This window comes from Notechis scutatus, chromosome 1, assembly GCF_049901735.1.
Source record: "Notechis scutatus isolate UNSWTSFEM ecotype Mainland chromosome 1, rNotScu1.2, whole genome shotgun sequence".
Taxonomy (NCBI): domain Eukaryota; kingdom Metazoa; phylum Chordata; class Lepidosauria; order Squamata; family Elapidae; genus Notechis; species Notechis scutatus.
In genome coordinates, this window is record NC_142009.1 from 45667543 (window position 1) to 45693309 (window position 25767).

The 25767-nt window shown below is 39.4% G+C and overlaps 2 protein-coding genes across 3 annotated transcripts in view; both read left to right on the plus strand.

Annotated features, from left to right (window-relative positions):
* The window catches only part of THADA (THADA armadillo repeat containing), a 116855-nt gene extending 103113 nt beyond the window's left edge, over positions 1-13742 (plus strand). Inside the window, exons 37-38 of one of the 2 annotated variants that reach the window (XM_026683399.2) lie at positions 7026-7192; positions 12969-13447. In XM_026683399.2, coding sequence (XP_026539184.2) covers positions 7026-7192; positions 12969-13295 — 494 coding nt within the window. In that variant the 3' untranslated portion in view covers positions 13296-13447. Of the gene's footprint in view, positions 1-7025; positions 7193-12968 lie in introns of both variants that reach the window. The other variant, XM_087962937.1, reaches the window with a different exon arrangement.
* Positions 13743-18344: 4602 nt separating this feature from the next.
* ZFP36L2 (ZFP36 like 2 zinc finger CCCH-type) lies at positions 18345-22625 on the plus strand. The gene is given in 3 exon segments (XM_026683412.2): positions 18345-18537; positions 19118-19858; positions 19861-22625. Coding segments are annotated over 3 exon segments (1545 nt in total). The 5' UTR covers positions 18345-18486; the 3' UTR covers positions 20614-22625.
* The last annotated feature ends 3142 nt before the right edge of the window (positions 22626-25767 follow it).

The following is a 25767-nucleotide window of genomic DNA, read 5'->3' on the forward strand; positions in this document are numbered from 1 at the left end:
ATTTATCCGTGTCCAAATAAGCCTTCATTGCCATGAGGAACTATTGAGGAATTAATAGTAGATGCTGCTCAACCAAATTGGAAGGAACATCTTTGTGAGTTACTTTGCCATTAATGCTAGTTGGTTAAGACACATTGGGGTGTTAAAAGCTCTGTTGAGTACTTCAGATAAGAAAGTCTGAGGACAAATGAAAGTAAGGATTGGAAAATCTTCATTGATATTTTTAGTCACACTTAAAGAGCATAAAAATAAAATAGCATCCCTTAAAAATGACAGCTGGTTAAATAAAAGATCCTTATCCTAAAGCAGATGCCCTCATAAACACTTTGTGTAAGAAATGTAATTCAGGCAAGCCAAATGAATTTCTGGCTTCATGTTACTTGAAGTAAACATGATTAAGAAATGAAGGGTGCTACCTACCTACTATATAAACCTTGTTAGGAAATATACAGTGGATTTAAAGATGCAAACACTGATGTCCACTTTTATATTTTTTCAAAGCAAAATTTTAATAATGCTATTTTACAGCCTCAAAAGGCTCAACATTCCAAAATAGTAAATGACTGCATAAATGTATCTCTTACAGAATTAATATTATCTATGCATGATGTTATACATTATTGGATTCATATTGAGATTTCAAAAAAATTATATTAGCAAGATTTCTGATTTAATATTTGGTTCAAATTACAGGTAGTCTTTGGCTTATAGCTTCAGTTGGGACCAGAATATCCATTGTAGGTCATTGGGATTGTAAGTCGAGTCAGACTTGATTTCACAACCATTTTTATGATAGTCGTTAAGTGAATCACGGTGGTAATTAAGCAAATCTGTAGTTGTAAGTGCAAACCAGTTTTTTCCAAGTGTGTGGGGGTTTTGCCAGAAACCAGCAAATATAGTTGCAAATCACAAACATGTGACCATAGGACACTGCAATCAGTTGAAAATGGAAGATGGTTGCCAAGCACCTGAATTGCTATCATGTGAATATGTGGGTTATGTGATAGTGTGAGGACTAGTTATAAGGACCAGGTCTTTTTTCAGCACTTGTAATAATTTTGAATGATCACTAAACAAATCGTTGTATGTTGATGACTACTTGTATACTGTTCTTGGCAAAGCAGTTCAAGCTATAATGGGACAGAGCAGACAGACTGCAAAATTAGATGTTTCACTTGTAAATTATATTGGAATTAATGGATTGTCAATCCTTATATTGTACATTTGTAGCTTTGTGATGATTGTGGGCCTACTATCTAGAAGCTAGAGAGTTACTTATTTAATGATTTTTAGCATGCCTAATAGTTAAATTTTGTGTTTATGTGCTTGTTTTCTGATATTTGTGGTGTGTTTGGGAGGCATCATTTGCATCTAGGAAAGTTAATGTTATGGTATCACCTTCCAGGAAGTCCTATTTTAGGACTAAAATTGCTAAGAAATCTCTCATTCCATCCAGTTCTTTTTCTACTGGTGTCAGTTTTCTGCGAGGCAGTATTTTTCAATCCAAATATTCAGGCCTATCGGTGTTGCTGTTCACAGCAATTCTATTTATTTTTGGTTATTTTTGATCCACCATGAACCTGAATTTTCTAATAAGTAGTTATTTGGAAGTATGTTACATCATAGAACAGAATAACAGAGTTGGAAGGGACCTTGGAAGTCTTATAATACAACTCCCTGCTCAAACAGGAAATCTATACCATTACATACAAATGATTGTCCAATCTCTTCTCAAAAGCCTCTAGCGATGGGCCACCCACAGGTTCTAGAGGCAAGCCATTAAACTGATTAATTGTTCTCACTGTCAGAAAATTTCTCTGTCAGCCTCAAGATATCTTCACCCCTCTCTATTCTTTATTTGCTGCTATCTATTCTTTATTTTGCTGTTATGCCATTTTCTCTTTCGGCTGCCATGAAACGGTGGGAGGGGGGAAACTTGGTAGGGAAGAAGGCAGGAGGTGTTTTGCATTCCTTTGCTGGGTTAAGAAGGGGAGGGGGGATTCTTTTCTTTAACTTTCCATTTCTTCGCTAGCCTCTGTTCTTTTCTGCGCAACTGCGAACTTTTATCAAAATATGTCAAGGTCACTGACAGTAGCCTCATCATCACCTGGAGATGACCACATGATCCTATTCAGAAGTTTTAATTGGAAGAATCATTTGATCTTTGGAGGGGGGGAGCAATTCTATCCTTTTGTATATGTGTTTTGCCCGCCAGTTTTTAGTTTCGGAATTGATTCTGTTGCTACCATATCATCTTCCAGTAAAAGAATAATTCTGCTCTACACCATGGAGTCTGAGTATTTCTTTCTTGGGATTTAGAGGGAGCACAGTCTGACATTCTCTATTCTAGGTTGGATCTAATGATGTTTCATCCATTACTTCTTGTCCTGCCTTCAGATCAAATAGAATTGGGATTTATTGCAGTACAGGTAGTCCTCAACTTATGTCTGGTTGTTTTAGTGAGTGAAGTTAAGATGCACTCTACAAACTACCTATGACCTGTTTCAAAGTTAGAGCTGCTACAGACCCCACATGGTCATTGTCCTTATGAATTGACTGTACTGTCCCCCCATCTCCTCCCCATCCCATCCTGCTGAGTCACTGCAGTCTTTGGGTCTACTCTCAATCCAGCCATTTATGCACCCAAGGGAGCCTCAGGCTGGTTCAGAGGCTACCAATGCACAAGAAGCTGTGGCAGCTGTCAGGACATTGCCTGCTCCTAAACTAGTTCCAGGACCCAGCAGCACCCAACTTATCTTCATGTTTTTCTGCAGCTTCTGAAAGAAGTGTTCAGCCAATGCAAGGGTCAGCTTTCCTACAGAGGCAGCCTCTTCCATAGGGCATCTGGATTCTTTCAGTTTACACTATTTCCCCGTTAATAGGGTGGCACATTTGTCCAGTCCAAACTCAATTGCAATATTTTGGCTTGTATATATGGACAGCATTGAGCAGTGGTTTTACTATCATTTTCAGTAGTGTGAAAACACAGCTACCAGTTCTTTAGCTGGTGTTGGCCTTCATATGCATCAAGTTTTCCCCAATCTTGTAATGGCCTTTTAAAATTGACAGATGGCAGTTTTGTCAATGTGCAGATTTTCTGTCATCCAAGCTTTTTGGCATGGCATCCACCTGGGACCACTGCTACCATTTTACGCCACAATCTTTCAACTTTGACTTTGAGATCTTGCTACTTTGTGATTTCCAATTCTTTGTCTTCTTTTGTTCTATCCACTGGTATTCCAACATCAGTTATCCACATGTTCTTCTTGTAAACTAGTTAAATGTGGTATGTTATGAGCTAAGACTTTTATCAGTTTGTATCTGAAACCCCACAGTATTTTAAACCTGCTCATGTTTTACTTCTTTTTCAACTATATTGTATGTTCCCATCAATTTTTCATTCCTGGCACATGATAGTTTTTACATTGTCCTTCCAGTGAATGATTCTGGTGACTGTGTTATATTGTTGCTGTCAAATCTGAAGTTGGCCTGACTGAGGCCATCTTGGAGGCTTCAGTGTTGCCACAATGATGCTGAAGGATATGGAGAGGTGAATACAGATAGCTGGGGTTTTGTAGCCAAAACAAAATAGTTTCCCCTGAGAACCAAGGACATTTCCACAGGTGGCTGAAAAGAGGACTGAAGTTTCCAAGCAACTGGAGAGCACTTTGATTGGACCATGTGACTGATTGTTTGGGAAAAGAGGGGAAAACCTTTACTTTTAACTAGGTGAAAACTGTGGGAACCTTTAGAGTTGATTTTCACTAGTCTGGGCCAATATAATACGTCCAATAAACTTGTTCTTTGAGAAACCTGCTTGCCTTGGAGTTCTGTTTGCTATGGGTGTATTACTTGGAGCACTGACATTTGCTTGTAGTCAGTTTGTGCTTGTAGTCTTATACATGCTACACTTATGATTGACTATTTCTTCTGCTTCTTTGCACAATCTGCTCTTTGAATCTTTTGATAATTTTCAATCTGGCCTTGATTGCTTTATTGATATTTTATTTGTAGATAATTTACAATTAGATTGATAGTCTAAGACTGGTGGAAACAATAATTCAAGACCTAACCAAGGACCTAAGAATTATTAAGCTAGCCTTTAAGAATAAAGGTAATTCAGAACAGCATGTTTTTTTGTTTTAAATTAGTTTTACTATATACCTAGGTGCAGAAACATGTACACAAAGCTCTTTGCATCATGGCATTTTTACATACTCAATTTGATTATCACTTGCAGGCTTATATTAATAATACTTCTATCAAGACTACCCAGCAGTGAGTACTTTGGGTATAGGTGAGACAACAACAAACAATACTTCTATTATCTATAAGATCAGAAGTTTATTTCTACTACAAGTTTGTGCTTACTCAAGAGGCAGGACATTCTGCTTTTGTGGAAGTGACTGAAACATCACCAACTGGGTCCCTTCCAGCTCTTTTGATTTATGATATAAAAAGCTATTGAGTTGGAATATAGAAAGCTCTTGAGCATATCTATATATATTCCCCCTATGACTGCTATGGTATTAATGAAATATTGGAACTTGAATTTGCAACTGTTAATGACCTTTGATCAGAGTAGCATCAAAGATAAAGAAGCAAACTGGTAACTAAATTCTTGATCTATATATTTTCCAGTGTTCTTTTTGTTTTAAACATTGTTGTCCAACATTTCTTTGAGTTAGCAAACCATAGTAAAGTACTTCCTCCTGATGTAGCAATAACAGTAACGCTTAGACTTATATACTGCTTTACAGCCCTCTCTAAGCAGTTTACAGAGTCAGCATATTGCCCCCAACAAGCTGGGTCATTTTACCGACCTTGGAAAGATAGAAGGCTGAGTCAACTTTGAGTCTGGTGAGATTCGATCTGCAAATTACAGGGAGCTGGCAGTCAGTAGAAGTAGCCTGCAGTACTGCATTCTAACCACTGCGCCACTGCAGCTCAATGAAAGTAACTTTCAATGAACCCTAGATTTCAGAAGGAAGCAATTTGAAAAAACAAGATCTGCAGACATTCCTTTGCAGTGAAATTTAATAAATATTTTAACAGCTAGTCAAACATACAAGAAATGTTTTTCTTCTTCTGCTAACTAGGCAGGTTTTATATACAGTTATAAAAGAGGTGACTGATAAATATCCTTAGCATATCCTCTGGGAATTCCTGCTGACTTCAGTGTATTGAGTAACAGGGCCATTCAAGAAAATAACTTAAGTTGCTGATTGCTTCTCAGAAAACTTTATTATAATGAGGACAGCATTTTTGGGAAGGCATAAAACTGCTTCAGTCATTGGAAGGCAAGTTGATGAAAATGGTGAAATGCCTAAGATGTCTATAATAGTGCAAGTATTGTAAATATCAGTTTTAGCTTTGGAATCTGGTAAGATTCTGCTCTAGACAACTTGGATACAGTCTTAAATACTTGTCAGTACCAGAACTAGATGAGTACTTTCCTTTATATGTAGGAGAAGGCTGTAGAAGAATAATTTTCCTTTCCTGAACTTGGGTTCCAGACACCAACTAGCATTATTAAAATCACAGCACAACTGTATGTTGACTCTACTTAGACCACTTAGATTACTGACCCCAGATGTCAATGAGGAAATATTTCATCCTCTCAATACCAAATACAATGGGCTTCCTTTAATAGTGGAGCAAATAACTAGACTTGGAGAAATTACCATAATTGAATTTAATTTGTTTATATTTGCATTAAATTTAGAATATCAGCACACAACACTGTCCTTTGTGTTAAAATCAATTTAGTTTCTCATACAAACAAAAAGTTTGTATGAGACCAAAGTCTGCTGTAAAAATGTTTTTGTTTTCATTAATAATGCCCATTCTTAACACTACAGATTGTGTATTTCAATGTTTATATATGACCAGTAAAATTGGAAGTGACTTCTTCATACATTCATGAGAAAAAAATATTTGTGTACAGTAGTGTACAAGTAAAATATTTGTATGTGGCATATTAAAGGCCTTCTTGTAAATGAGTACATGTGTGGGAGGCTAGATGTACAGTAAATGGATTAAGAAGGATGACTCAGAACACTTTAATTCCTATAAAAAGCACTTGTTCTGAAACTTAAAATACTTTAAAAGAATAATAATCTTCAAATAAAATCAGTAAGCATAAAATATATATTCTTAGACTTTCTATGTAATTCCTTGTTAAAGAAGCAAAGTATATCTTCCAGGTTAACTAATTGTTAGAATTCATACTCTTTACAATTTTGAAAACAGATGAGCAAGACATTTTTTAATTATACTGAACAATCTATTACATATTTTAATAACACTCTTTCCCCCTCCTCTTTTACCTGTTTTGAATTTATGTTTCTGTGTAGCTGACAACCAGGATTTTCTCACTGATTATGCAAACAAACATAGCACTGCTGCATGCAGGGAGATACACAATTTCTGTCAGCTTGAGAACCACACCACACTTTTCTTAATGTGATGAGGGACTATGGCGGCAATATCTGTTTTCGGAAGGGTTCAGGGAATTTAATGAGTGCCGGGGGTGGTGTGGTGCTACATATCTGTGCAAAAAGAAAATTGATTGCCCAGTTTAAATAGATAAATAAATCATGCAATTTTGAACCCATGCATTCTGAAATGTATTTATGTAGTTAGGATTCAGGTGATGTATTGTAAACAGTACCAACATTTGTGTGGATTGACTTTAAATAAGAAAAAGAGCCAAAGTAGATGGCCAAACATTTATCAGTTGGATCCAAACATGTTATGGAAATGTTAATGATATAAGCCAGGGCTATCCAACCTTGTCAACTTTCAAGACTTGTGAACTTCAACTCCCAGAATTCTCTAGAATTCTAAAAATGGAAATCCATAAGTCCTAAAGTTGCCAAGGATGGATAACCTGATATAAACCATGATTTAACATTGATTCAGTATAAATAGATGTCTGTTGCATTTGCATTTTAGTAATTATACTGTACTATTTAGATACATCTGATAACATATGTTCACAATTTGTCTTTAATTTCCTTCAGGAGAACTTGACTTCCATGTAGTAAATGCAGCCTTAGCTTTGGATTTGGCATTCTCTTTACTTTGTGAACTGCTACAACTATGGGGACAGACAGGTGCTGGAGTCTCAGTCTTATTGGAATGGTTGCTAAAAGAAGATGACTTGAAAGATCTAAAATCTACAGTTGTGGTAAGTCTGTCAACCAATAGTTCATAGATGTTTTATCATATTTTATGCTAAATTACTTGAGACATGTTATTTTAAAATATGGGTGGGTGACAAAATCTGTAAATTACTTACTTCGATGAGTGACTGCCAGGCTGAAGAGTAGAGGGAAGGTGTTAGGGTTTGAGGAATTAACCCCTAGAAGAGTATTGCAGCAGTAGTCAAGCCAGGCAACCAAACGAGAGCGGAAGGGCCCCAGAGTATACACACACTGAACACAAACACTGTTTGTAGTTTAAATAGTTTTTAATCCAGTTAGAGTTTAAACATTGTCATTCAGTCCATTAAGTCATTAACAGTATTTCCATCCAGTAAGACTCACTAGTATAGTCCAAGTTAAGAGTCCTTGCAATATCTTTATCAGCCGATAAAGATATCTTCTCCTCCTCCGGTTTCACTCTCCAGAGAAACAAACGCTGGATATTCAGTAGAATTACGCAGTAATCAGCAAACAGTAGCAAACAATCACAGTTAGTCACATCAAGACACAGTTAGTCGCAGCAGCACTCAGTTACAGTTACAGTCAGTAATCACAGTTAGTCGCAGCAGCACACAGTTACAGTAGCACACAGTTACAGCCAGTAAGTTTTCCAGCTTCTAATGCTTCCTTATATTGTAACTTCTAACCGCACCCTTAATCGGCTAATTGCCTGCTGCATTGTGCTTAAAGTGATAAGCACTTAAACCATGATATCTAAGTTTTATATATTTATTCACCCAAACCATATTTGGTATCAATGTTATACCTAACATACTCCCTTTTGGGTGAAATAAATATATAATACCTTACAATCTTATCCCATATTTTTCACAACTCTCCTGGTGCTTATTGGCACCTTGGGCTTTAGTAAAATTATCAGCTAAATTGTCCTCCGACATACAGTATTCTAGCTGAATCATCTTACTTCTTACAGATTGTCTCACGTTTAGGTATCTTAGATCTGTATGCTTGCTCCTTGTTTTTACTCCAATATTTGTGGCCATTTGAATTGCTGCCTGATTATCTTCATGTATAATTATAGGATAATCTACAGTTATACCTATATCAATTAACATTTGTTTATACATTATTAATTCTGTACATAACAAAGATAAACAGGAGAATTCTGCCTCCATAGTAGACAAACTTATATGCTGTTGTCTTATTGACTTCCAGCCTATTAATGTATTACCCAGCATTATGGCTGTTCCTGAAGTCGACTTTCTAGTGTCTCTTTCTGATGCAAAGCTAGCATCTGCATAAGCACTCAGAATTAAATCACCCTTTGGTTCTAAATACAATGAATAATTCATTGTCTTTTTAAGATATCTTAATATCCTCTTAGCTGCAATCCAGTGTCTTTCACATGGTGCAGAATTGAATCTAGCCAACTGATTCACGCAGTACGATATATCTGGTCTAGACCAATTACTAATATAACTCAAACTACCAATTAAAGATTGATAAATTACTTTATCAAACTCAGGGCTTTGTACATCAGTGTTGCTAAACTCCTGACTCATTGGAGTCTTAGCTGGCTTACAAAGCTCCATCTTGTAATCTTTTAGCAATTTGCTTATCTTATCTTCCTGAGATATCTTAAAACCTTTCCTTGTTTTCTTTATATTCAAACCGAGATACTTCTTTATCTCCCCTAATTGCTTGATCTTTATTCTCTTTCCTAATGATGCTATTATTTTATTTGCTTCATCATTAGTTTCAGTTATCAATGCAATGTCATCTGTGAATAGTAATAATAATGATACTTTCCCATTTGTCTCCCTCTTAAACAGACATGGATCGGCTAAACCAGCTTTAAATCCTATATTGTCTAGTTCCTTTACAATATACTGGTTCCATTCATAGCCTGATTGTTTTAGACCATAGAGGCTTTTCTTTAACAACCAACAATCATTATTATCCTTATTTTCACTTTTAATACCAACAGGTTTTTTCATATAAATAATATGTTTTAATGGGGCGTGCAAGTAAGCAGTTTCCACATCTAAATGGTTAACTATATAGTTTTTTACTAGCTGCCCACACTAAAGCTGCCCTCAAGGTTGCTGCCTTAAGACTAGGTGCAAACACCTCATCATAGTCATTGGCATTCTGCCTAAAACCTTGGGCTACTAACCTTGCCTTATGGATTAAATTACCATCCTTATCTGTTTTTACCTTAAATATCCATTTGCAGCCAATGGATTTCTTTCCTACAGGTAATTTGGCATTCTCATACACCTTCATATCACTTAATGAATTCAGTTCCTTATTCATTGCTGCATACCATCTTTCTTTTTCCTTATTAGGATACTTTTTAATTTCTTCAACAGAATTAGGAACTTGATTAATCTGGCACACTGTGTTAGCCTGGTACCTATCAGGCGGTCTAGATACACGTGTAGTTCTTCTGGGAATTACAGGGCTTACAGGAGGACTTTGTTGAACTACTACCTGTTCATCTTCCCTCATCCTGTTCAGCTATTGAATCTGTTTCTTCCTTTATGGGCACTATTTCATCCTGTATTTGTCTCTTTACTTTATTTTTAAAGTTACAGGGATAACTAATGGGATTTCTATAGGATTCAATAATTACATCTTTATTGGTATCCTGTTCTAATTTCTCCCATCCTTCATGTTCTAGAAATTGGGCACTAGCACTACATAACACTTTAGATGTGCCTTTCTCCCAAAATCTATATGCCCTATGGTTTGCCTGATAACCAACGAAGAAAAATCTTTTAGCTCTATGTTGCCCTTTTTTTTTTCTGAGTTGTGCAGGAATATGCACCCATGCTGGTGCACCAAATGTGTGCAGGTAACTTAAATCAGGTTTCCTGCCATGCCATCTGGTGAATGGTATTTCACCTGTTGTTGTATTAACAACGTTGTTCAATATGTTATTAGCACACATTGTAGCCTCCCCCCACAAAGAATCAGGTAACCCAGAATCATTTAACATTGTTCTAACCATTGCCTGTAGTGTTTGGCCTCTTCTTTCAATAAAAGCGTTATGTTCTGGCCTGTATGGAGCAGACTTCTTATGCTCTATTCCAGCTACCTTAAGTCTGTTCTGGAATTTGTTATTAATAAATTCGTACCATTATCTGTCACCAGGGTTATCAGTTGTCGCTTTAGACTTTCTTTCAGCAAACCTAAGCCAATTGAAAAATGTTGATATGTTTCAGTTTTGCTTTTCATTAAATAGCAAAACCCATATCTAGAATAATGATCCATAATGCTCAGTATATATCTAGCACCCCCATACTGGGTTTCTTTGGACCTATTATGTCTGCAAATACTACTTCTAAAGGTTCTTTTGTTTTGAAACCATTTATCCTATTTGCAGGCAATACCTTGCTCTTATCTTCACAGCAAACATTACAACGCAAATATTTATCACAAGGTTTTAACCTTATTCCTTCAGATAACTCAACTGTACGTTTTAGCATTTTAAAATTTACATGCCCCAAACGCCTATGCAATAAATGGATACATTCATCATGAGGCTTTATATTATTAAATACAGTTTGAGCCTCCCCTTTCTTACTATTATCTAAGACATATAATGTTCCATTTAAAGCTGCAGTTACCCTTTTGTTATCTTTTTCAATTATGCAATTATTATCTTTAAAAGTAATTATATAACCTAATTTATCTAATACCCTTACTGAAAGCAAATTAAACTTTAGTTGCGGTACATACAACATTTTTATATCCTGGTTTATGTACGGACAACGTGCAAAACCTTGACCTTTCGCTTTCAGGTTCCAGCCATTGGCAAGAGATATATGTTGAGAACTTTTAGACATTTTTATAAATTTTGTCTTATCTCTTGTGATGCAGTGGGATGCGCCACTGTCAACCACCCATAAATTATTCTTCACATCAGAGTTGCTAAACGTGGCTAGTTCAAATGCTTTCTTTGGCTTTTTTACATTCTGGCTTTTTCTCTTTTTGCAGAATCTTGCCAAATGTCCTCTGCCTCCACAATTAAAACACTTTTTAATTGTGTATGCCGTTGAAGATAAATTCTCTTCTTCCAGGTGCTTTACTTTGCTTTGCTGGTTTCTTTCAAGCTTTGAAGATAATTTCTCTTCTTTCTTATCTTCTCTCAGCTCGTCACGCTCACGCCTTCTTCTGGCTTCTTCTAGTAGCCTGCCTGTTATCTCGGTTAATGAGAGGCTTTCTTTTGGCAATACCTCTAACGAAGTCACATAGTCATCATAGCTTTGATCTAATGAAGATATTATTATGTAGACTTGTTGCAGTTCATTAAATATAAGCTCTTTTTCTTGCAATTCTTGAAAAATGCTCTTCATACAGTTTAAATGAACTAACATATCTCCATTCCTCTGAAGATGCGTTCGAAAAGCTTCCGTGTAAGATTTATATGTGCTCCTACACTGTCCCGAACATAAATCTTCCTGAGGTTCTCCCAGCAGTTTGCAGCATTTTCTTCTCCACGAATATGGACAAGCTGCTGATCACAGAGAGTCAGTCCTATGATGCATAAAGCCTGCTCATTCTTCAGTTTAAAGTCTTGTAACTTTTCTTTATCATCATCATTAGCAGGATCCCATCTACTCACATCTGGTGGGTTTGCTATAATGTCCCACAATCCTTCTCTGCGTAGAAGTAAACTACATTTCATTGACCATGAAACATAGTTTGTTCCATCCAGCCTGGATATCATGGACAGTTGTGACAAATTTACTTGTGCCATTACTCTTCAGATATTTTGACTATTTTAAACTAATTAAAACAGTTTGTTTTTACAGTAATGTGCAACTCACACCAACTCTCTCTGCTATATCCTGGTTAGTTAGACTATGCTGCTGGGCCCATAACCAATGTTAGGGTTTGAGGAATTAACCCCTAGAAGAGTATTGCAGCAGTAGTCAAGCCAGGCAACCAAACGAGAGCGGAAGGGCCCCAGAGTATACACACACTGAACACAAACACTGTTTGTAGTTTAAATAGTTTTTAATCCAGTTAGAGTTTAAACATTGTCATTCAGTCCATTAAGTCATTAACAGTATTTCCATCCAGTAAGACTCACTAGTATAGTCCAAGTTAAGAGTCCTTGCAATATCTTTATCAGCCGATAAAGATATCTTCTCCTCCTCCGGTTTCACTCTCCAGAGAAACAAACGCTGGATATTCAGTAGAATTACGCAGTAATCAGCAAACAGTAGCAAACGATAACAGTTCAGTCACAGGCACTCACAGTTAGTAATCACAGTTAATCACAGCAAGACACAGTTAGTCGCAGCAGCACTCAGTTACAGTTACAGTCAGTAATCACAGTTAGTCGCAGCAGCACACAGTTACAGTAGCACACAGTTACAGCCAGTAAGTTTTCCAGCTTCTAATGCTTCCTTATATTGTAACTTCTAACCGCACCCTTAATCGGCTAATTGCCTGCTGCATTGTGCTTAAAGTGATAAGCACTTAAACCATGATATCTAAGTTTTATATATTTATTCACCCAAACCATATTTGGTATCAATGTTATACCTAACAGAAGGAAAGAAAGAAAATCCCTGTGGTCAGTCTTTCTTTTCTGGGTTTCATGAACAATAGGGTGCTTGATGTTATTCTGTTGTTCAAATATGATATCAATTTTATTGATTTGACTAGTCTGATTTTACTGTACATCTAACACTGGTTTGTTTCCTTATATATCATATAGGCATTCATTCTTGCATGTTTATTTGGTCTAGGCAATTGTAAACTTGTTTTTTTTTTTTTCTGAAGATGGGAAATGACTACCTGTTTGACAAAGGACAAGCAAATTTTTGGGCTGAGAAGTTAACGGAGGTACGTCAGCTCAGTAAACATCTCCTTCTGCTCATACCTGTTACACATGTTAGTTCATGTGAGCAAAGAAGACTTTATCAGTTGGCAAGATTAGCATCAGATCAGGCCCAGCTTGTGACACAGCTTCTTAAAGAATTGCCTCCAACTCCAGAATTTTCTCAGTCAATAGAATTTACGAAGTTGGCTATTCAGAATGAAAGAATATTACTTTGCCTTAAGATACTAAGTTTGCTTGAAGTTGGAAATGGAATTTGCAAAAGTTAGGAAAAACCTGAAACACAGCTTATTCATTGTCTGTTATCAAATGCAATTGCTTTGTGAACACGAGAATGGGTGCAGTTATTTTTTGTGTCATACATATGCAAAAAACTTTATGTAGAAATGTTAGATATTTCTCGTACATAAATCCACTGAAGTCTTCATTCAAATTAACAGAAAAGGGACCATCTTGTGAAAATGTGTAATTTTTATTTGAGGCAAGAATATTTTTATAGCTACTGCAAACAGTGAAATGATTTACAGTAACTGCACAGATGCTGGTCACCTGTGAAACTTTATTCTGTAAGTTCTTCTTCTTCTAAGTTTTTCATGTATAGGAATATGTTAGATTGCAATTGCTTCTTTTAATTGTGTACCACAGTCTATGCACTAACAATTGCATCAGAGTTGTAAAAGAATCCTAAAATAAAGCTGAATGTTATCAGTATCAAAGCAGACTAAGTTTTTTTTTTTTACTTTTTAAAATCATGATTGATTTTTAAGACTTGATTAAGGAGTAAATACAGAGTAACAGTCAAATATGTTTTATAATGCTAATATAGGATGGACCTATAAAGTTATATTCTCAAAATATAACTTTCAATTTTTCCTAACCATTCAACGAGTAAATTTCACACTATGGAATAATTCAGCTCTAATTTATTATAGGATTTTGCTTTGCAGAATGTTTCTATTTTTCAGGAATTGTGTTAGAAGTTTTCTTTAGACAGTAACCCAACCTTCACTTTGAAAATGTTCTTTACCCGTTTTACATTGCTTAATTGAAATTATTTATCTTTCTATATGACAACTTTCTGCATTTTAAGTACAATATATTTGTTTATAAATACTTGAAACAGGCCATTAGGTGGTGCTATAATACTGTTTTGTTAAACAGCCATTGCCTATATGATGTTTCCTTAAGTTCAAGATAATATTAGAAAACTGGAATATTGTGCAAGTAAATGCATCTTCAGTGGACTAATACGCATCTGAACAATTGTTTTACACACACACTCCTCTGACTCACAACATCATGAGTAAAAAAAATAGGTTTATGGAGAATAATTTATTTATTTAGAAAATGTATATAGCCGCTTACTCACTCACAGCGACTCTAGGTGGTTTACAAACAATAAAAACACAGAATAGAAAAAAAAACAAAAACCAATACATCCCCCCATGACATCACATAGTCAAATAAGCCATTTGATGGCTTTCATCCCACTGTTTCCCCAGGCCCACTGGCAAAACCAAGTCTTCATAGCCTTACCTGAATCATCAGTACTGTTTTCCTAAAAGTGCTAGTTCTCATATGAGTAATGAACCTATAGACTTTTCTAAATGTTTAACAACATGTCCAACTGGTTTCCAGTGATAGGAGTAAAATAAATGATATTGTATTAAATGTACTTAGAAAAAAGAAAAAAGAAAAAAAGGAAGTATATTCACAGATTTCTAATAGGATTTACCTGAAGGCATATAAAGTGCAACAAAAGATAGCTGAACCGTTGTTATACACTATACACTCTTTTCAGTTATATTCAATTTATGTAAAGTTGATTCCCTGAATGTGAATTTTCTAGGCTTTAAACTTTCATATAATTGGCAGTCCCTGCATGGACTTGGCATTGCAGATATTGACAAAGCAGGAAAGAGCACAATGGTTCAAACCTAAGTGGCCTTAGCAACTTCAAGTCTTGGTTAATTAGTAAACAAAAATAATGTTAAGACACATCCTTATCACTGGATTTAAAGTATGTTTTAAACCATCTAATATCCCTTTAGTTTATGAATAGCAAATAATTGTACACAATTCTATGTGCATTTCATCATACTGTGAGTTACTGTATAACTTTTCAATCAGAAACCTTTAAACCTTAAACAACAGTGGTAAAAGAACAAAAGTCTATTGAGTGGTTTCTGTGTAAAGTATTTATTCAGAGCATGTTATCTTACATATTGTTCAAGTGTTGATTACAGGTCTCTTAAAACTGAAAAGGGAAGGGGGCATTCCCTAATAAGAATTAACAACTTTGAATATGTATTTTGTCTCCCCAGATCCACAAAATATCTGATAAATGTATTTAATAAATATGTTAGGAAAATCCTTTTAAGACTGCAATTTTATATAGTGAATTGCATGTAGCAGAGATCAATAGTCTTTTAAGTCAAAAGAGACAGCAAAAGACTGCTGTTGAATAACCTATGAATAACTATGTATAACTGGGTGGAGACAAAAAACAAAATTGTCTAGGTATTATTACGGAAAATAAAAGAATTATTTTAAACCGGGAGGGACCTTCCCATTTCCCCAGCGAAGAAGCGAAGTCTACTGCTGTTTTGCAACCTTGGGATGATGTAAAGACTCGCCATTCCTCCATTTAGGAAGTTTGCTTTCACTTTACAGGATGCAAGCACAAGGGGGCATCCCAGCTTCCCTAACTACTCCTCGTTGGTACGCGAAGCTGTCACGTCCACAGCTTGTTAGCAGTGCAATTTCGAAGCCTCCGCCTGCCAACTGCCCAGGCGTTTGGCTCAAAGGTTAATTCGGCCTCTTTTTCTCTCCCCGCCCCCCCACACTTGGTGCGCTTTAGTGGCCGCCCGCTGGGGAACGCTCGCACTTCGACTAGCGTAGCTCCGAGACTGACCTTTCACTTGCCTCGGAGACGGCTCGGAGGATATTTCTGTTGCGCAGTCATTTAGCAACAGGAGTTACTTGAAAGGCGCCCTCTCTTCCCTCCCGACAAGAACGACGCACGCCCGGCGGGTTAGCGCCTGCTTGGCCGAAGGGACAGTCCAAGCGGGGAGGACCGGGGCGAGGTGGGAAGGAAGAGAACCTGGGCAGCCAATGGCCGTGGTAGGAGAGGCGAAGGTGCAAAGCCCAGACCCAAGGGATTCTTGAAGCCGGCATGTACGGCTTTGCCACTGAGACGCCCTGGATTTGGAGGGACTGGCCCCCTTTCTCCAAATGGACGGTCCATCCGCTGCATTTGCAAACTGAGGGGAGATGGGACACCCCGCCCCCGCTCCTCTTACTGATTCCCAGCAGTCCGCCCGCCAGCCATTTAGTAAAACGCAGGGCTCTTCTGCGTTGATCAGTTCGATCGGAGGTAGAAAGGGGGCTGAAGGAGAGAAAGACGTATATTTCTTCCAGCGTTTTCGGCTATTCGAACTATGTTTAATTTCTAATTCGCTTGGGATAGGCTTAATTGTATAAAGAGCTGGGAATTGGAAGACGGGTGTTACTTTTCCTGCAAGAAGGGCCCCGCTTTGCTTTCACTAATGTTAAAAGAATCACAATTACGCGGGGGCGCACGTATACCAGCTCCCATAAGGCACGACGGATAGGTTGATTCAGGAATTTTAGCGGGCTTACGCTTACAAAGACAAGCAACAAAGACATGTTTCTTAACTCGGTGCAAATCTCCTCAGTTTAAAGCTATTCGTTTGATAAACAAGCGCAGGTTTTCGCCGCCGCGGCGCATTCGTTACTGGGTCAAGAGAGCTGGGAAATGAATTCGAGAGAGGAAAGAGGACCAACCTCCCAGCTTCAGCCCTTCTCCCTGAAAGCCCAAAGGGGCGGGGCTTGACGGCAGCGAACGCCCGAACGTGGCTCCGCAGCTGTATGGCGTCAGCCCGCCCCACCTCCCTGCTCTTTGCCAGGCTCCTCAGCGGCGGCCTTTGTCGGGTTGAGCGCAGGCAGAGCTTGAGGCTGTGTGTCAAAGGAGAGAGCTGGCTTGGCCAATCGCATCACAAGACCTTGAGTGGCTGCCAAGCCTGCCAAGTAAACGGTTGTGGGGCGGTTGCAGGGAGAGGGAGCGGGGCGGGGGGATCCCCTTTTCAGAAGGGAAGGGGAATCCAGCGGAGGGGAAGGGAGTGCTCTCTTCGCCCATCGTCGGCTCTCTAACCTTAACATGCGCTTGCGGGCAGCAGTGGAGCTCCTGCCCCATCGGTTGGCCCGAAAGGATTCGTTTCCAAAACTCGTCGCGTGGCACAAAGCTCCTCGGAGGGAGGAAGAGGAGGAGTTGCGAGGCATCCCATTTGACCCGTAGGAGCCTTGAAGTTTGTCCTGCTTCCCAGCGATCTTCCCAAGCGACCCAGCAGGGGTGTGAAAAGGGCTGCAAATCCCCGCGCCGTCCTGTATTTGAGAAGTTTCGAGCTGTGCATGGAGTGGCGGACTTCGGGCAGAGAGAAAGCGTTGAATAACGATGGGTTTCTTTGCACGTCAACCGCCCATCTCCCCACATTAAATGACGTAACGAGACAATTGTGCCAAAGTACTGGGTGCAGTTACCGAACCTAGATTGTTATTCATAGATCTCTCTTTCCTAACTTGGAGTTAGAAGGACTAATTCGTAAATATCCACAGGATTGTACCTCAGTTCAGTCAAGTCCTGCCCTTTTTTTCCACCGACTTTCTGCCCTGTCTGGCTTAGCAGGTGCAACAGCCACGCTAAATTCTTGTACGGCGCGTTTGTAGTTTGCCAGTGGTTAACCTCATGGGAGTTCCCTGAGCACATGGCGGTTATTATAGTTCTTATGGGAACCAGCCCCCCAATTATATTAAGCCGTTTGTACGCTGAGGTGCACTGTGCGAAAGTAAGTCGGCTTCACATGATGTCTACCCTAAAACATTTTGTGTCGAGAGAAGGAGCTACACGCTGTACGTTGACAGCATTCATTGCAGCGCGTGTAGACAACAGTGCTTTCTCTATGCGAGTCAACAAGCTTTCAGCGCGTGCCTAGTACTGCAGGGACTGAAGGGGGGGGGAGCTGCTCCGCTCAGCCTTCGTATGCGGTAACCGTACAGGCCTCCCCACCCACCCTCACGGAGGTACTTCAAGAAAATTGGCGGCGCCCAATGAGAGAGCGTAGACTATAAGGGGCGGAGCTAAGCTGGGAGGGAGGAGAATCGTTGGGTGGTGTTGCTGGGAGACCCCGGCCGGGTCAGTGTTCCGTCCCTCCCCGCTGTTATCCCGGCATTTATATATATATGGGGCGTGTGCAGCTGCTGCGAAGTTCCAGCAGTCTAGATAGCTGTGGCTTTGGTTGAGTCTGTCTGGGAAACTGATGAGATTAATTCCGATCTCAAGCAGTTAGCCCTTTCCTATTCAGTCGTGGCGCATCCAAAGCTCCCGAGGAAAGTGGGATCTTTCGGTCCTTCCTGCATTTCCGACCATTACAGGATCTAGAAATGTCTACAACACTTTTATCTGCCTTCTACGACATCGACTTTTTCTGCAAGGTAAGTTCGTAGGTTTTTTTTTTTTTTTGAAGGAGGCGGTCGGAATAGTTCTTTAAAACTTTTTGCAAGGAATTTTCCAAACCTAGGACTGAGCTCCTTTGAATTCGGGACTATATTTTTTCGTGATCTTGTAGAGAGACAAAGTGCAATATTGGTTGGCGTTTTGCAAGATATTTCGAGGGAAGGTAAAACTTTTGACGAGCGCCAAGCAACTTTTTTGCTTACTAAAGCGTGCGTATGTAGTGGGTGTGTTTTAAAATAAAACGACAGATAGAGCGAGCCTCATACTTGGTACGGCAAGCTCCAGCTGTATTGAATCGGAACTTTTAAAGTGCATTGATTCGAGTGGGTGGGGCTACAGATCACCCCTCGAAAAGTTTTAAATTGCTTGCAGTGGGAGTGTGTCTTGACAACTAGACTCATGGATCAGCGGCTGAAGCTTAGTGGGAAAGGGTCCTGATGGCTCGAGCACTGGTTAGGGCGTACTGAAAATTGCCAAGTCCTCTTCTAAGATTCGGGAATCACGATGCACGTTTTTCCGTTCTAATTTTCTGCCTCCCTTTTTTTCCCCGGTTTCCAGACCGAAAAATCCTTGAGCAACATGCTGGACAAGAAGGCAGTGGGGAGCCCTGTGGGCACCTCTCCCAGCTCCAATTTCACGCCGGGCTTTCTGCGAAGGCACTCGACCAGCAATCTTCAGGCTCTGGCAAACGGCAACATCAAGTTTCCTAGTGCCTCGCTGTCCGCGCCCTCTAACTTCGGCAGCCTTAAGGAGCCTGGCACCGGGGCAGGCGGCAGCAGTAGCAGCCCCACCACCGCCTTGCTGAACAAGGAGAACAAGTTTCGAGACCGGTCTCTCAGCGAGAATGGCGAACGAAGCCAACACCTCATGCAACAGCTGCACCAGCAGCAAGTGGTGGTTGTGGCAGCGGCTTCGGCGGGAAAGGGCGGCGGCGGCGGCAATGGGGGAGGAGGCGGAGGAAACGGCGGAGGGGGAGCACCGATCAACTCCACACGTTACAAGACGGAGCTCTGTCGGCCATTCGAAGAGAGCGGCTCCTGCAAGTACGGCGAAAAGTGCCAGTTCGCTCACGGCTTCCACGAGCTCCGCAGCCTGACCCGCCACCCCAAATACAAGACAGAGTTGTGCCGCACTTTCCACACCATCGGCTTCTGCCCCTATGGGCCTCGCTGCCATTTCATCCACAACGCGGACGAGCGCCGCCCAGCGCCCGCCAACGGCAGCGCTAATCCTCCAGCGGCCCAGCAGCAACCGCCCCCGCCTCCCCCTCTCCAGCCCAACCCTCCGCCTCACAGCAGCCACCCCTCGCATCACCACCACCACCCCCATTCCCTGCACCCCCGCACGCGGGCAGCACGGGCGACCTCCGCGCCTTCGCCCCCTCCGCCCGAGACCACCCGTTGGGGTCTGGAGGGACCAACGGCACCAACTTCGGCATCCTGCACCCCCGTGGGGGAGGAGACAGGCCCAAACTCCACCACAGCCTCAGCTTCTCCGGTTTCTCCGCCCACCAGCACCATCACCACGGCGGGGCTGTGGCGCAGGGCGGGCTGGAAGCGGCGGCCCTGCTCCTAGAAAGCCCCGGTGGGTCCCGCACCCCGCCGCCACCTTCGGGCGGCTCCTACTGTGACGACTTGGTCGCCTCCTGCGCCAATAACGCCTTTGCCTTCTCGGCCGGCCAGGAGCTGGGTAGCCTTATCGCTCCTCTCACTCTTCAGCCGCCGCCGCCGCCTTCCGCGCCTCAGCAGGGCTGCTTCGCCAACGCGGCGGCTTTCTACCGCTGCCATAAGCAGCAGAGCGCTGGAGGAGGAGGGAGCTGCTGCCCACCGCCCGGCCCTCCCGCCTCTCCGCCTTTCAGCTTCCAGCCTTTGCGCCGCCTCTCTGAGTCGCCCGTCTTCGACGCCCCTCCAAGTCCTCCGGATTCTCTCTCCGACCGAGAGAGTTACCTGAGCGGCTCCCTCAGTTCCGGCAGCCTCAGCGGATCCGAGTCCCCCGGCCTGGACTCGGGGAGGCGTCTGCCCATTTTCAGCCGCCTCTCGATCTCCGATGACTAAGGAGGTCAGGAGTGGGGAGAGGCCCTTGGAAGCTCCCGTTTTTTTAGGGGGTCCTATTCCCCTGGGCAATCCCAGTTGGGGTAGTTACTCGCTGTCCTTTCTTTCCCGTCTTACTTCCCATCCTTATTCACCAGGAGTGGAAACTAGCCAAGTTCGCACAGACTATTTTTGTTGCTCATTTCTTTTTCAGCGTGTGCTTTCCTTTTTTCTTTTTTGAGATAAATCCTTTGATTGCTGAGCAAATTCAGAAAGGAGAAAGCAAAAGAAACTTTTTTTTCTTTTTATCAAGATGAACAAAAATCAATTTGCAGACGAGCAAATGATGTCATCAAGAACAATTTTTTTTTTAATCTAAAGACTTTGGAAGGATGGGATTTCTTTTTTTTTTTTTTCATCCTCTGCACCCCTCCCAGACTAGTTTAATGTGCATCACCAGCAACAGCCATTCCATTTTCAAGTGTTTGTGGGGAGGATACAAAGGGTAAAGAGTATTTAGCAAACAAATCTATCCAATCATACTCCCTGAGGAATCAGCAATCAATCTGGAGGCCCATGAACTCTGCATTCCAGGTCCCTTCAGATCTATATACAACAAAAAAGAATAAAAGAAGAGTGGAATTTGTTGCCTTTCAATCAGATTTAAAGTAAATATACAAAACATAAGCTTTTAAAAGAAAAACCCAACATCCTGCCAAGAATATGCCTTGATAACTCTAGTTTTTTATGTATCTATATATATTATAACATGCTAAAACTTCCATTCCAAAGTTTAATATTGGTTCCATTGCCACCACTTAGTGGATGTTTGGCTTAGAACAATTTTTGTTGCTTTATTTGGAAGCATTCAACTGAATTTAGTTTGTAATTGTTGATGAATAACTGCTGATTTTTTAATTTTTTTTTAGCTGAGTTGTTTGCGCAAGTCACTGCACAACTCAATATGAACCTATTTAACTTATTTATTATCTTGTGAAAAGTATACATTGGTAATTTGTTCATACTGTATTTATCGGGTATGATGAAAAGCAATAGATATATATTCTTTTATTATGTTTAAATTATGATTGCCATTATTAATCGGCAAAATGTGGAGTGTGTTCTTTTCACAGTAATATATGCCTTTTTGTAACTTCACTTGGTTATTTTATTGTAAATGAGTAAAATTCTTAATTTAAGAGATTGTATGTAATATTTATTTCATTAATTTCTTTCCTTGTTTACGTAAATTGAAAAATTGCATTGGCTTTTTTTTTTTTTACAGAATCTGACTCAATGCTGTGGAAGTAGTTTGAGAAATTTCATTGGTTTTTTTTAAGAATGTACAATGGTTGTAACCCGTCCAAACTTAAACCTACTTCACAATCAATCCAAATTTAAAGTGGCAAACCTAATTCTTAAAATTAACCAAAATGTATTTCTGTTGCCTAACTTCACCAATCACACTGTGATAGTTTCAGAGTATGTAGCAATAAAAGGGGTAGGGGTGGGGTCCCAGTATTACGTTTCACAGTGCCTTTTGTAAGGGTCCATGCTTGCCTTAAAAATCTTCCTCAACCAAATGAGTATTTTTCTTAATGCTTGAGAATTTGAATGTAGGGCTGGGTTTTTATCTACAAGAAATTGTACCACTCATTTTTATTATGGAGGCCACCTTTTGGATTTGAACCTCTTTCAGTGTACAAGTTTATATCTTTATTAAGATTCCAACACATGTAACTTTTTGTTGTGTAGGAAATCAGGAGTTATCCAAATCTTTTCTCTGGGTGATGAATGAATGAGCAGTATCTCTTTAAATGTACATAGGTACAGGTTCACCACTATGTACTCTTTGGACTACTTTAACAGAAGTATGTTTTGAATGTAACTAGAAGATAAGTCAATTTGAGTTGTAATATATTTTGGAGAGTCAGTTCACTACAAATTCGAAGTGTGAGACTGTAAACTTTGTACTGTAAATGTTTTGTAGTTCTCCCAATAAAACTTTTGAGGAAAAAAATTCCCAAGCTATTAAAGCCATGTCTACAAGGTGCTGCTTCTTTATTAGTTTTCCCCTGCCAATATGGGTATCTAGCTACATATTAATCTAATTTTGAACTGCAGAATTGCTCCATTTCAACTGGAAGCCTGCCAAGGGCAATAAGCTGTTCCAGAAGGTTCCAAAGTACTGCAAAAAGACACAATCTTATACACCACTGGGAGGGAAGGAGGGCGGGAGAAAAGAAGATAGCATTTTTTGGTAGATAATCATTTCCCCAGAGATTTGTCATGTTTACAAATTAGCAGGAAATGGTAAAGGGTTAATACAAAAACAGAAATGGCTGATCCTAGCTTTTTTTTTTAAACAATGGACTGCAACATCTTGCATCATAGGGTGGTTCTTGCTATTTACAGTGTTTTTCAAACAGGCAACTTTTTTTAGATGTGAGGACTTTCATCTTCCAGAATTCCCCTGCCAATATATAGGAATTAAAGTCCATACATCCTTAAAGTTGCCAAATTTCAAAATTTGGTTGATCCACATCAACTTTGACATAATGCCAGGAACCTAGTGCCATCTTCTCACCATTGCCCATCTTCAGGAAGAGCCCTATACATTACATTATTTGTGCCCCGTGTATGGCTACCTTTTCCTTTCATAATCCTAACTTCCCATTTTTCTCATTGGTGGAGAAATAGCCCAATCTCTTTAGCTATAGAATTCTTGGGTATAGAACCCTGCTTTAAAGCGGAGTCCCCCCAAATGGTCAGTAAATAAATCCTTGAGGGTCAATTGGAAAATCTTAGTACTATTACATAAGTAGTATTAAATTATTTTTATATACGTTTGGTAATTGGAATAATCCAAAACCTCATGAAGAGTTGATAAGCTGAAGAGTGCTTTAAGAAGAGGTTTGGATCTCTGCTTTAAAGGTTTTTACCTTAAAATTAAGTTCTATATATAAAAGGGAACATAGTAACATATTTAATGTCTTCTGTATCTTTTAAAATGCAAATGCAAAGTAGGAGAATGAATTCAAGTTCTGCCTTAGCCCTGAAAGTCAGCTGGGTGACCTTGGTTAGTCACTCTCAGCCCAATTCACCTTAAAGGGTGATGGTGGGAAAATAGGAGGAATGTGTATTCGCTGCCTTGAGTTATTTGTAAAAAATAACAGGCAGGATATAAATAAATAAGTAATACTAAATAGAATTAACTTGTTCTAAGAAACTGGTAGCCACCTCTAATATTTTTAGAGGTCAGTTTTTTGTCATGATAAATATTTAAATGATTTCAAGACATGTTTTGTTTTAATTATACACAAAGTTTGTGGTTAATACAACTTATTTGAGCTGTGAGGTTGACTTCTATAAATACTAGTTAGAATGCAGCACTGCTGCCAAATGCTGATCAGCCAAAGTTTAGACTGAATTAGTATCTAAATATTCACGGATTATCTTCACAATATTCACAAAATCAGTTCCCATTGTTTCACTCAGTGATTATTATTTTTTTGCTATGGCTTTTATAAGTACGTGTTTGGTGACTCAGTGGTTTTTATGGTAACCTTTGTTAAGAAAGAAAAACCTGAGAAAGAGAAACAAGGACTTTTAAGTGTAACCTGATGGGGTTGGTGGTATTTGTCAGCTAGAAGTGGCTGTCCTTGTTTGTACCTTTGAACATTCTCAAACATGCATTATTTGCAAAACTCTAGTCATCTCTTACAGGCCTACGTGACCTGTGGCCTACCAATTTGGAACAGTCAGCCATGCTGTGAGACTGGTTTGCTGCTGCTATGTGACTACACTGATTTTGATTTGCACACCTTTTTTAAATGAGAAAAGTGATGCTTTTCTTACTTGCCCAGTGCACTAAGTTTCTTCAATTAATTTTTAGCTTATGTTTCTTTCATATTAAATTTATATTTTCAAAAGCCTTCCCTAACCTAGATATGCTGATTCAAGTTCCTATAATACCAAGTTATTTGACCTTTTTCATTAACTTGTGGGAATCAAGGATGGGCCAAATTGGGGAAGGCTGCTTTACCACAACCATGCAAGATTATTGTAACATAAACAAAGGATGAAAAATCAGGAAGTAACAAGGCTTAACACTAACTGGCAGTCTGGCAAGAATGAAAGTCTTGATTTAATACCAGGCTGGTGCATTAAGTATAGTTTTAAAAAATCTTTAAACATTTTTAAACCCGCCCCCTCCCCCCAAAAGAGGTGGTCAAATAATGCTGAAATATATTATCTCCTATCTTTCATTCCTTTCTTGTCTTTTTACTGATGAATTGGCTTTGGTGTGAATCATAGCAGTATAGTTCAGCATTTCCTGATTGTGATACAATGCCTGAGAAGCAGCTATTTCATTTTATATGCTAGCTTTCAGTTATTTTCATAACTTATCAGCAGCTTAAAGTATCTTTAGAACCAATTCTATTTTAAATCATTTCTTCTACAAATCCTTTTTCATTTATACACACACACACAGCTCACAGCCACATAAACTCTCAGAATGTGTGTTCCATTCCTGAAAATAAATAAGATAATGTTTAGCTTTGCATATTTAGTTTTCCTATTTCCTATTACAAAATATTAATGATGGAGCTTGATCGTATTAATATCTGAAGACTATACAGCCTACCCCATAATAGAAAACATGCTATTCCTGAAGAATAGTATGATAGTTTTGTTCTTATAGGTTCTAACTATAAGAAACAAAGTAAAATTAAGAGGATCCATCTATTGGATCAGAGTTAATTCCTCCACTAAACCTGTAGAACTAGCACGATTTGGACTGAAGTCCTGCCTTTAAAACCAAAGGATTGTCCCAGCTTGAGTATATAAAACTCATTAGAGAGTCACTAAAAATATTAAATCTCTTTTATAATTTGCCTTACTTTTCAAAGCCTAGAAGCGGTTATTGTACTCTGTTCCAGTTTCTTCTTTCCCTTCTTTTACATGAATGTAAGTGGTTTAAAAGGATACAGGCCTTGGAAAAGCATGTTCAACTTTCTTTTTCAAGCAAGCATGAAAAGGAAACACAACTATAGTCAGATACTATATGTCTTTTTCTCCTTTTAGACTTCTTCAAAGAAAGAAGGAAAGAAGAAGAAAAACAACTCAATGCAGCCAAACCTCATTTCGTGGAAAGTCTTTTGGCTTTGCGTTTTG